The sequence below is a fragment of the Salvia hispanica genome, chromosome 2, assembly GCF_023119035.1.
Source record: "Salvia hispanica cultivar TCC Black 2014 chromosome 2, UniMelb_Shisp_WGS_1.0, whole genome shotgun sequence".
Lineage (NCBI taxonomy): Eukaryota > Viridiplantae > Streptophyta > Magnoliopsida > Lamiales > Lamiaceae > Salvia > Salvia hispanica.
In genome coordinates this window covers 32,369,499-32,382,532 of record NC_062966.1, presented here as the reverse complement: position 1 = coordinate 32,382,532, position 13,034 = coordinate 32,369,499, and the positions used below count along the sequence as shown (strand labels likewise).

The 13,034-nt window shown below is 31.7% G+C and overlaps 2 protein-coding genes across 2 annotated transcripts; one reads left to right on the top strand and one right to left on the bottom strand.

The window, feature by feature from the left end:
* Positions 1–1,673: 1,673 nt before the first annotated feature.
* On the bottom strand, positions 1,674–3,091 carry LOC125204176 (transcription factor MYB108). Its single transcript, XM_048102748.1, has 3 exons — positions 2,791–3,091; positions 2,556–2,685; positions 1,674–2,466 (listed from the first exon to the last, which is right to left on the bottom strand). Exons 1-3 carry the CDS (start codon positions 2,939–2,941, stop codon positions 1,932–1,934), a joined length of 816 nt encoding a protein of 271 aa, XP_047958705.1. The 5' UTR covers positions 2,942–3,091; the 3' UTR covers positions 1,674–1,931.
* Positions 3,092–3,179: 88 nt separating this feature from the next.
* On the top strand, positions 3,180–11,017 carry LOC125206818 (AP2/ERF and B3 domain-containing transcription repressor TEM1-like). Its single transcript, XM_048106041.1, has 2 exons — positions 3,180–3,207; positions 10,183–11,017. Exons 1-2 carry the CDS (start codon positions 3,180–3,182, stop codon positions 10,848–10,850), a joined length of 696 nt encoding a protein of 231 aa, XP_047961998.1. The 3' UTR covers positions 10,851–11,017.
* Positions 11,018–13,034: the final 2,017 nt, after the last annotated feature.

Genomic DNA, 13,034 nt, shown 5'->3' with positions numbered 1-13,034 from the left:
GTCATGGGATCTTTTATTAGTACTTGAATATTAAGGGCATTTGTTAAAGAAGATAAGATAAGAAAAAAATATGTATTTTAGATAAGATAACTCCATTATCTTATAAATAATCATTTAACTTGCAGATGAAAATGAGAAATTTTTACTTTTCTAATCAAATTATGAGTTGATACTGAGTTTTTTTTTTCTTTTATCAATGTTATGATCAATATATTTAGACACTCTTCAAAATAATACTGCTAGATTAATTCTCTCTCTCTTCCAAATAGTAGAGTCATTTTTTTTATTTTGGGCATTCTATAATAATGGAGTCATTTAAAAAAAAAAAACTAAAATATTTTTCTCACTTTTACTTTTTCCTTCCTCTTATCTTTGTGATGAAAAGCAATATCATCAATATTATGAAATGAAAGAAGTAAGTACTAATAATGGAAGATCTAATATGTTTCAAGTTCGTGTTTGATTTAGTTAAAGAGTACTGTATATTCGAACTTGAAACTTTTTAACTTTAGACCTTCACCATTATTCATTCTGCATCTAAATCAAACACGAACGCAAGAATAGTTTCAATTTTCAAGGTTTACGGCTTTGAAGTAGTAGCTAGTTTCATCCATCAAAGAACCCAAAATCCAAGATTAAACTAAAAATAAAGAAAATAAAAATTCAGAAAAGAAAGGTTACAGTACACGTGGCAGGTCCGCAACACCTCTGACTGTTTGGACCACATCGGATGGATTCATCAAAAGGCACGCGCCCTACAAAGATTTCCGCCGCCACCGCCGAATCTCTCTCTTTCTCTTACTTTCTCGGATTAAATTCGCAGATAATGTATTTGAATGGTATTCATCTGTATTTTTGTTAAAAATCACATATAAATGTGTTATTGTATTTTGCAATCAATTCCATCACGTTTTATAAAGGCTGGGGCCCCATTTCATGTGCAAATACCGTCCATTTTCTACAAATTTATAACAATACTCTTACAATTTCTCTACTAGGGGCTTCAATTGGTCCCCAACCCATCAACACTTTCTTTCCTCAAATCTTTGAATGAAAATGAAATAAAAATTTGTCAACCATTAAGCTTCAATCTCTATATTGCAAGGACGGATATTGTCAAGTGCTAGCGATACGTTTCCCACGTGTAGATAATGTATGTGTCACACTTTGATTAATTACAACTAATAAATGTTGCATTATGCATAATCTGAATTCAATTGATATTAGTATATTTTATTTTTTAAGTACACCATATTTACTGCATATTTAATTAAAGTCTACAAGGCCTACATCCTGAAATCAATTTTTGATACGGAGAAAGAAAAGAAGAAGGCTCTGATTTTTGAGACAATGAAGCATGCTGTCTAGTTCTTTGCCTTCAATATGGATGTTTGCCCTAGCAAAGATTAACACCTACCAAACTAAAGTTTAGTGGATTTAGGTTGATTCATTATATCAATTTGGAAAAAATTCGATTGATTAAATTATTTATGGGAATTACTAAGAATATACTATCTGGATAATTCATTACAAATTCACCAATAACAACTCAACAAAGATATTTTTTCAAGTGAAAAAAGTAAAGATATTAAATTATATACATCCATGGAGGGGATAGATATTTAAAATAGGAACTTTAAATAAGCACTCATAATTTTCGTACGTTGTAGCAATAAACAAAGACCAAGAAATGATACATATATAAGTGTGTTCCAAAGAATGATAGCGAAGTTACAAATTTTTCAATTTCTTTTGGCCGTCCACGAAAAAAAGGAAGAAAAAAAGAATACAAACTCTAAAATAGCACAAGTTAACTATGAGCCTGTCCCTCTCCCACCAATTCTATGGTAATCTTTTAAAAAAAAAAAACTACTTTTTTTTTCTAGTATTTTTTTCAGAAAGCAGGGTTTGATTATTCAATACAACATGTTTTAAACATTGCTATTGAACTGGTTTTGTAAGAAAAACATGTCCTCCACATCCCACAAATTGTCACCTCCACAATCCATCCACTGGCTGCTGCTGAAATCCAACCCTTGATTAAAGTAGTCGGTTTGATTCTGCTGATTATCGCCGCCGTAGCTTATCTGATCCGCCGCCGCGTAGCACTGGTCTTGGTTGTGGTTGAAAGAGTCGGAGGAGGCGGAGACGGCGGCGCTGGAGTTCTCCGGCGTCGTCTGAGAGTTGACCATGTTGTGAGGCTGCCCGAAACAGCCGCTGTCGGCGAGGTGGTAGTTTCCGGCGGCGGAGGAAGGCAGCTGCGCGGCGGTGGTGGTGGCGGAGGCCGAGGCTGCTTGGATCCGCTCCACCAGCCTCGGCATCCAAAGGTAGCGCATGGCGTCCTTGAATTGCTTGCTGTTCACGTCACATTTCAGCTGCTTGGCATGCTTTTGCACCCGTGTGCGCCAGTAGTTCTTGATCTCGTTGTCTGTCCTCCCCGGGAGATGCTGCGCGATTTTCGACCACCTGTCCCACAAAAGCATGCCATGGCCAAATAAGTCTCATGTCTCAACCAAAAACAAATTTCTCGAACATAAATTTGAATTACCACATACCGATTTCCCCAGCGGGAATGGAGTTCCAGGATGAGAAGCTGCTCTTCTAGAGTGATGTTGCCGCGGCGGACGTCGGGGCGGAGGTAGTTTAGCCACCTCAGCCTGCAGCTCTTTCCAGTCCTCTTTAGGCCTGCATCCACATTTCAATAATTAAGTTAATTCAATTACAAAATAAAAAATATTGTTATAAAAAAAAATATGAAGTCTGGTTAAATTCTGGTCTGTCTGTACTGACCAGCGCAGCGGGCGAGGGAGTTCCAGCGGCCTTCGCCGTGATGAGCGATGTAGTTGATGAGGGTGAAGTCTTCTTCGACGGTCCATGGGCCTCTCCGGAGGTCCATTTCCTCCTCGGTGTAATCGCCTCTCACTTTACCGCGTTGCTCCATCTCTTCTTCTGTTCCTATTCCGACCAAATCAAAGCTGATGAATTGATCAAGATATGTGCGTGTATATATATATAGGGAGATTTTGAGTTGCAGCTTTGGAGAGATGGAGAAGGAGATATGTGTGTAGATAGAGATAGGTGGGGGTGAAGATTAATACACAAGGTGGGGTTTTATATAGGGGACCTTTGAAAAAAAAAAGAACTATAGGGGACCTTTGAAAAAAAAAAGAACTATAAAAATGGTGGAGAAAAGAGGTGGCAAGGAATGTGATGTGAGAGAGGCTTAGCCGCAATTGTGTGATTAATTGTAATTTATTAAACATAGCACTTAAAAACAAAACTTTGGCTTTTTTAACTATTATTTTATTCTAATTTTGAACTTTGACTTTCTAACTTGTGTGTGTGGAAAATATGGATTTTTTTTTCTTTTTTCATCCTTCTTTTAATAAGCCTAAGTTAATGTATTTTATGTCAAGTTGTCATCGAATTATTGACTCTGTCACTTCTCGCGTTGGTAGTTGCCAATTTCCACGATGAAGAATGTGCATATGGCTATTAAATTAAATATTGATACTAGCTGCGGAAAATTGATTATTTGACTTGAGGATTAATTAGGAAATTCAGAAGGATTTCCATTAGTGGGTGATATTTTCCGAAAAAAATAATACAACTTATTTTCGGAAATTGTTGGTCTTTAATTTGTGTAATACTTGTGGAAAATTGACGTATATTTATAAGCCGAGGTTGATTGAGCTTCAAATATGTAAAATTATTCTTACTACAACGTTCTTTAATGAAAATGAAATTTATTGAAAATTCCAAGGATAAATACTCTTTTAAGTGCTTCCAAAAACACAAAACCATGTATTTATCTAGAATTGCCAAAATACTCTACTATTGTGATCCTAATTTTTTATCCTTATAAGATGGCCTAATTGTAGTGAATACAACTAGCTTATTGCCGCGAACACAACTATACATTAAGTGTTGTTCGTCAATATATTTCGAAATAACTGTTCAAAACCAATAGATTTGTTTCACGAAACTATCCACACTCCACAGTATTTGTTTGTTCGTGTGTGCATGTGTGTAAAAACAATAAGTAGAGAAGCATATGGAAGGCGTTGATTTAATTTGTGTCGAATTATAATTAATTAATGTACATTTTGGCTATATAATTAATTCAGTTAGCTACTGCTCCCATTCATACCCCATGCTATATTCAGTTGCACTCCTAGACTTCAAATTACTGCAGCACCATTATATCATATCATATTTTGAGACTAAAAAACAATATCATATTATAAAAATAATATAATAAGTATTATACGGCATAATATCCTAAGCCGTACATAATGTCTCCAAAATTTAATATATCTCTCAGCCTTGTGTTCCTTCATATTCAATCTTCTTGTTGGCGTTTGTATTAATTGTCTGTCTCCTTTTTCTCTCTCTGTATTTATTAAAATTAATTGTTATTATTACTATCGATCATAAAATATTTAAAAACATGTACTCCTATATTCGATCTAGTAATTCCACATTGACACAGTGTAGCTATGCTATAACATTCGATTAGATTATGCTCGTGCATTGGCCTTTTTGCTTTTTCCAAAGTAATCATATTTTATTAGGTTTTGGTGGTCGGTTTCCTCTAAAACTTAATTATAAGCATATTAAGAAACTTTAATTATTGAGTTCACGCCACTCATTTAGTTACTTTAATTAATGTATATATTGAATTCTTGTAATTTCAGTTATAATTTTTTATATTGTTTTATCATCTATAAATTAATAAATTGATATAGCCAATAACCAATGAATGTGGAGGAAAATAAAGGGAACTGCGCGCGACATAAATATTAATACTACTGTAGTGTGAAAAAATTATTAATAGTGTGAAATATTTATGTCTAATGAATACTAGCTATACATATATTTTAAAATATTTGTGTTTAAGCATATTGTTTGGGGACCGATCTAATATTGATATACTTCAACCCTGGCCATAATTTTCCAAATAAATAATAATTCTTCTTATATTGCGCCATTAATTACTAATGTTTAAAGATCCAAATAAAAGTATATGAACAATATTAGCAAAACAATATTAGCAACAATTGTAATATCATGAATTATGGAAGTCATCCGATTGTAATATATATTAACCAAACGAATTGGAATTAGTTTTTATCATGATGAAAAGTCAGAAAAATTAAAGAAGCAATTTAATTTTCGATTGCATATGTTTTTTTTTTTTCTAAAAAACATCTTACTGTATGGAGTATTATATACATATATGCAGTCGAATACATTGATTCTGTGAGGCTTAACTCATTAAATTGGTGTTAATTAATAAACGGCAGCAACGGTTACATCCCTTCTTAGTTAATTTCTCATTCTACAATCTTTTACACGTGCTAATGAGTGAATGTGATATCATATAGTAGTTTTACATAGTTGCTGATGCTGATGCTTAGGGTGAACCACACTCCTTAATGAATAGTTAAGATCACTGCTATATTAATTAAAATATGAAAAAAGTTATAAAAAAATGATCAAAAATAATATGAACCTGTAACAATTAGATCATGATTAACAAATATCATTCGCACGGTTACTTGATTAACATTCGAAAATACAATTCGCTAACATTGGATTTACTTGATTATAAATACTGAATTAACATAATTAGAACATTGAATGTGTCTCATTATACACTGTTTGGGAAAATCAATTATTTCCATGACAATTTTCATTTGCACTATTACTAATTCAAAATTATATTTAGCATCATTCTATGTACATGATCGATGTAGTAAAACATAAAATTAATTCAATCAAAAGTGAAATAGGCTAATATATATGATGATTATGTATAGTCATTAAATAAAATAGTAAAAGTGTTAAATGTAAGAAAAAACTAAATATATTGACTATTCCCTCTCGAGATCTTTGCTAAATTAACAAGTGCATAATTGGACTATTAATTTATAATACTACTCCTTTATAAACTAGTCATCAACCATCACACCTTTGTCAGTTGCAGTTTGTCTTATTCTTATTTCTTCTCTTAAACTAAGAATTTCATACTATTTATTAGTATATGGTAAATATAGAAAATCAGAAATCTAGAAGGAGATTGCGTATCGAGCACCTGTTTGAGTGAATAAAATAGTAAAACCTTTTTATTATGCAGAGCTGCAAAATGCAAATGCATGCACTTGAGATTAAATAAATATCATCGATCATTACAAAATTCAATTTTATAGTACAAAGTGTTCTTTTTGTCTCCTATATGGTTTTATGTGGTAGGGAACAATCTTTTGTTTTATCCTTTATCTTTTCTCTTCTTCTTCTTTTTTGTTGTTTATTGTCGTTTTCTTGTCAATTACTACTATGATTTCACACAAGAAAATTCTCATTTTGGTACTCATAGCTAGAAAAAAAAAAGTAGTACTACTTCACATCTTCCATTACTATATATGTAATGTAAATACACTTCCATATATGTTATTCGAATTCTCGATCATACTATTAGCTTTTATGTTACATTTCATGTTTTAATAATTGATTCACCATTCACCAATGTAAATAGCCCCTACTTCAAGAATGAATTAGATTTCTAAAATAATTATAATTGCAAATTTTTACTAATAAACTAAAAAACAGACATGAAACTATATAAATTTAGTTTGGAGCAAAAACTTAATCGAGTTAATATGTGGCTGATAGTATGAGACAAAATAAATGAAAATTACAATATTTCAGAATTTGACAACGTAGTTAACCAAGTGTCGAAATCTTTCCTTAATCGTACATCAAATAATACGCTTTACATGGATGTTTATAGCCACAAATTTTAGAATTATAGAAGTGAATTTGAAGCTACTAAACCATTCTTGTTATGGTTAAGAACCAAACTGGTTGATTAATTCACTCAAAATGGGACTCACTCAAAAATGAAATTATTTGCAACTTAAATTCATCTTAGTGGAGCTGCGTGTCAGCCTCTGCATATAACATTATAAATCAATTCCTATAAATATGTAGGAGTACATTTTATTTGTGGGAGTGTGTTACTTCTCGAGTTACCCACAACTTTATTCTAATATTATTCCTTACAATCATTTAAAGTAGTTCCCTGATTCCATCTTATACATATATCCTTATTGGGTGATGACGTCTTCATCCATATTCTTGAAATAATTATTGTTTACAGTGTCCTAATTAATTCACAATGGCATATTTAATTCGATATATATATGCTCCAACTTAAGCTAGCATCCATCTTTTAAACTTCAATAGATAATTTAACATTAGTATGTTTAGTGATATGGATAATCTCATAATTATATTCAATGATGTTTCTAGATAGATTCCAATTGAAAACGAAATCCTACTCCAAGGAGCAGAATGAAGGGGTGAAGATACAACTTCTATAAAATTCCTAAAGTAACTTCTACAAAATTCCTAAAAGTATTTACTCCTATTTATTTTTTAGGATTAATTTAATGTGCTATATATACAACCTTAGTGGAACGATAGATATGATAAAAATCTAGTACTCCTACAAACCTTTGCAACGATGTCTCCGCATCGTCGACCAAAGTTATGGTGAAATTTTTTCTCGGATAGAGATCTAAAGGGCTGAATAGAGCCCGTGGCAAGTGAAACATTTCACGCAAGGAGCCCAAAACAACATTGCACATTTTTCTTAGCTAAATTAAAATTATTTGTTATAAAAACAAAAATTTAACTCAACTTACAAATTTTTACAAATCTCTAAAATTTTTAAAGTTTTAAACAAAGAGGGACACCAAAGGAAGAAAAATGATTAACCTTGAGATTTAAGTTCCGACCTAACACAAATTTTTTGAATCTCAAATTCAGCTACTCTTAAAAGTTTCAAAATTCTTGGAAGTTATGCATCCATGAGATCCATCCCCTAATGCTTCCATTTTCAAATAAATTATAGTAGTTTTGATTAAATACTTATTAGAGTGTAATCAAGAACAACATCTATAAAAAAAAGGTTCCTGCAAAATAAAGTACCAGTAGTAATATTTTAGAATCAAATTTTAGAATTTTGATTGTACTCTGCAAATAAACTGAAAAAATGTTGTAATATTTGTATTCAAAATAGACGAAATTGCAATGGTTTAACAGTTTGAAAGTACCAACAAAGGATAATCGATGATTCTAGCTTATTTATGGGAATAAGTTTTTTCTTGGAAATTTAATTAGAAGCTTAATATGTGTAAAATATCGCGAAGGGAGCCACTTTTAGTATGGACGTATTAATCTTTAATTTAGCCAATTAGAAAAAGAAAAAAATCTACGGGACACAATATCTGTATTTTTATACATTGAATTAAAAATAATCGATTATATAAGTAGAGGTGATTATCTAAAACTCCTCCTTCCACCACGACCGTAATCGGGCATTCACACACTTCTTGTTATTAGAGTCAAACAAATCTTGTCATAATTAATGTATATAGTGACAGTTCATATTCGTCTCTACTGTCTGTTAACATTTCCGAATTAAGTAATTACTCATCTTAATCAAGGATTCTGCAATCATTAAATTTTTTTTTTAAAAAAAGCGTTAAGGAAATACTATTGATCATGCAGAAGAAAACAAATCGAAATGAATCTATATACTAATTGTTTCAATCCCTAGCCTATTATTATTAATAACATCTTTTTAAGAATTTTAATAACCTAAGATAATATGAAAAAAATTTAAGGCATATTTTCGGAAAATCAAATTCAAATTACAGTGGGTCACATCGTATTAGTTGAAGATTGAAATTTGTTTGAATCATCAGAAAGACCTGTCAATTTCCTTAATAGCATAAAATCATAATTAGGACATGTTAATTATAGTAAATATTCGTGTACATCGTATTCTCGTATGAAACGTCTTTGACCCAAACATGGGCTGTCACATTTCTAAATCTTAGTACTATATTTATAATTTGACCCATAGCAAAAAGCAAGATTATTTCGATTAATAATATTAGGTCTATGTATATAGGATTAGTAGTGGCATGAAATGGGTGTACATCTCCATCTTGGCCAAGTAAATATTTGAATTTCCATGTAAGAAAGTGGGGATATATTATGTGTGTATAGAATACTACTACTACAATTTATTTCTACCAATACATGAACCTGTTTGAATTAGCAGTGTATCAATGTGTATACTTGCCAAACTAATTATTTATTTGGAATTTTGGAAAAGTCGGAAATTGAGGAACTTTAATTAATTTATTGAGTACTATAAATTTACATAACTAGGCTCTACTTTCTATGAAGCTTATAACTGCTCACGTGCACATGAGTTATCTTTAATGAATAATTAAGCTATTTTTGTGTGTGTGATATTGCTATAATATAATGTGAAAGATCGAAGAAAAGTGAAAAATGATTAATAAAACAGCATCATTGTCTCAACTCTATATGCGCACGCTTCCTAATAATTAATATACTACATAAAACTATCTTAATTTGCCGCTAATATACGTTCGTGTTCATATTCTCCTAGTATTATTTATGTTAAAACACTTTTATATTAGTATAATGAGGGAACATTATTTTTGGTTCATGAACTTTTCCAAAGTATCATTTTAGGTCCGTGAACTTTGAAAATATCATTTGAGGTCCATCAACTATGGAGTAATATCATTTGAAGTACTTTTTTACTATTTCCAAGTTTTTTTGGACGAAAATACCCTCAATATTTTTAAGGGTATATATTTTTAATAAACTTATGATATACTCATATTTTTTATAAATATCTTTACTATATATTTTTGATGAATTTTCTAAATATAATTTGACCTTCAATATTATCACTTAATTTTGTGACATGCAAGAAATAATCCTTATTCAATTTTTTTATTATTAAAGAAGTTCTATATTCAATTTTAAAATTCTTTAATATAAATAATTGAAGAAGCAATTTAACTTGCATGTCACAAAATTAAGTGATAATATTGAAGGTCAAATTATATTTAGAAAAATCGTCAAAAATATATTGTAAAGATATTTATAAAAAATATGAGTATATGATAAGTTTATTAAAAATATATACCCTTTAAGGTATTGAGGGTATTTTCGTCCAGAAAAACTTGGAAATAGTAAAAGAGTACTTCAAATGATATTATCTCATAGTTGATGGACCTCAAATGATATTTTCAAAGTTCACGGACCTAAAATGATACTTTGGCAAAGTTCGTGGACCAAAAAAGAAGTTCCACTTCAAGCCCGACGAGGACGCCGCCGAGGCCGCCTTCCTCGCCTCGCACTCCAAGGCCGAGATCGTCGACATGCTCAGAAAGCACACCTACAACGACGAGCTCGCCCAGAGCCGCCGCAGCTTCAGCAGCGGCGGCAGCCCCCCGAGCCGAAACCTCTTCGCTGCCAGGGCGGCGGCCAAGGCCCGTGAGCAGTTATTCGAGAAGGCGGTGACGCCGAGCGACGTCGGGAAGCTGAACCGGCTGGTGATACCAAAACAGCACGCGGAGAAACACTTCCCTTTCCAGAACGGAAACAGTAGTAGTAAAGGAGTGTTGCTGAATTTGGAAGATGGGAACGGGAAAGTGTGGAGATTCCGGTATTCGTATTGGAATAGCAGCCAGAGCTATGTGCTGACGAAGGGGTGGAGCCGGTTCGTGAAGGAGAAGGAGCTGCGGGCCGGGGATGTGGTGAGTTTTGAGCGGTCCACGGGGCCGGATAAGCAGCTGTACATTGATTGGAAAGTGAGGGGCGGTTCGAACATGGTGAGGTTGTTTGGGGTGAATATATTTGAGTGTGGTAGTGGGAAGAGGATGAGGGAGAGGGAGATGGAGATTATGGGGTTGGATTGTGCTAAGAAACAAAGGATTATTAATGTTTTGTAACAATTAGTGTTGAAGCAATGTGGTTGGGAAAGGGATTGAGATGGGGATGTTAATTGCAACTTGCAATTGTACAGTAAAATAGACAAAAAGAAAAAGGAAGACCAGCTCAACCTTTTTAGGTTTTGATCATATGGGAATACAATTACAAACAACTGTCATTTTTACTATTTTCTTATGCTTTTGGAGCCACTAAAGCTTTCATATCTTAACTAAGTATCTCAATTTCATTCTTTAAAAAAAAAAAAAAAAAAAACTTTTAGTGCACAAATTCTCTACTGTGATATGTTATGAATACAGATAATTATGATGTTACTGATGCACTACGGCATGCAGTGGACAATTTGCCCAATATTTGAATTGCTTTCTTTCTCTTAATATTTATGACATTTGAAAGGAATTTATGTGTACCTCTGTATGACTATCGATGCAAAAAAGAAAGATTCAGTAGCAACTTGTAGTAATAAAAAAAATCAGTCATAAAGTGCAAAGCTACAATTGTTATAGTAAAATATTTTTTGGGTAACTGCTTTTAAAATCACCAACTTTTCATGAATTCCGGTTTTTCCCACGAACTTTAAAAAGTTCGTGTAATGTCACGAACTTTATTGTCGGTTGCTATTTTTCCATATCGGGTTTTTCAGGTCTGATTCATCTTGTTAGTTACTATTAAAGGCAATGTAAAATTCTTTTTATACCCGAGAAAGCTGACGTGGGAAAATAACTTAACCGACGATAAAGTTGATGGCGTTACCGCGAACTTTTAAGATTTATTGGGAAAAGCGAGAATTCAGTGAAAAGTTGTGATTTTAAAAGCAATTACCCCTAAAATATTTAATTTCCGCCTGCAAATTATTACCACTTGTATGTATATTCTCTCACGTGATTTCTGCTCAATATTTTCCCATTTCCATGATCCGTGTAAGATTTTATCGGATACCAAAATTATACGATGCATGAATTAATCTGATTTTTCAGATTCATCGCACTGCAGACTCTCTGTATCAACAAAATCTGATCTCGAGAGACTGTAAAATCCTACCGTTTTAAGTTTTGGCATTAATTAATTGTGTAAAAATATCCATTGACAAACAATGCTGTTTAGACTAACAAGTAACAAGTTTCCCGATCGTCTAATATTAATCATCGAGATCTTAAGTATATAAATTATTATTTATACGGGTGTATGTTTAACCAATGGGCAGGGATGTTAGTTCGTCGACAGTCTCAGGGCTGGCTAAAATAGCCCGCTTGACTTGGATTATGTTAAAATTTAATTACATAAAAACTTATTTTTTTATTTTATTTACTGCTGATTAAATTTAATTATTGTTTGATTTAATAAAATACAAAAATTTACTAAACCGTCTACTAAAAAATAATGTAGATTAGTTGAAGTATTGTTAGTGGAGGAGACTCACCTAATACTAATAGATAGAAAAATACTATAGATAGAATAGAAACTAATTTTTTGTGATGGAGATAATCTTAACATAAAACATTCATATGCGGGTTGATTTAGTAAAAGTTAAAATTATTATTCATATTAAATCATATGCTAATTACTTTCGTATATGATTAGATTCTCATGGTATTGAAATTCATATGCTAAAAATATCAAAAAAAAGAATTATAAAAAAAAATTGAAATTATAAAATATAAACCAAAACTGAAAACATTAAGAAAAGAATGAACTGGGTTTTAAACACACAAGTTCTAAATTATATCAAAAGTCGATCTTTCGCCAGACTAGGCATTAACTTTGTAATCAAGCTCAATACATTTTAATCCAAAGCAATAAACACTTTTCCTGAAAAAGTTAATATCGCATAGAAGTCACAAGTAATGTGAAGGAAAAGAATTACAAAAGTCAAAACCAAATATAAAATATTAAAGTTAAAAAAAAATATTAAGAAAAAAAACTATAAAAATCGTATACTTAAAGTTATGGTACTCTTAGATTAGTATATGCTTTCATTAATCGTATACTAAATTATACTTATTATTAAAATTGAAAATGATTTAGTTGGGCGTATACTTACAAAATACAATTCTAATAGAGGTAGTGTTTTTTAATCAAAGATAAGATAGATATCATAAAAAGATAGATAATCATAATCCACTCAGAGGAGGTGATTGTTATGAAGTTGATTAGATGTAATAAAAAATCATCTGCCAAATCATTTA

Bases quoted from the DNA above. Each gene is read 5' to 3' on its own strand.
- LOC125204176 (XM_048102748.1), bottom strand. From the start codon at position 2,941: ATGGAGCAACGCGGTAAAGTGAGAGGCGATTACACCGAGGAGGAAATG. The intron at 2,686-2,790 runs GTCAGTACAGAC...ATGTGGATGCAG, and splicing joins CTCCCTCGCCCGCTGCGCTG to GCCTAAAGAGGACTGGAAAG. The intron at 2,467-2,555 runs GTATGTGGTAAT...TTTGTGGGACAG, and splicing joins CATTCCCGCTGGGGAAATCG to GTGGTCGAAAATCGCGCAGC.
- LOC125206818 (XM_048106041.1), top strand. From the start codon at position 3,180: ATGGTGGAGAAAAGAGGTGGCAAGGAAT. The intron at 3,208-10,182 runs GTGATGTGAGAG...ACTTTGGCAAAG, and splicing joins GAAAAGAGGTGGCAAGGAAT to TTCGTGGACCAAAAAAGAAG.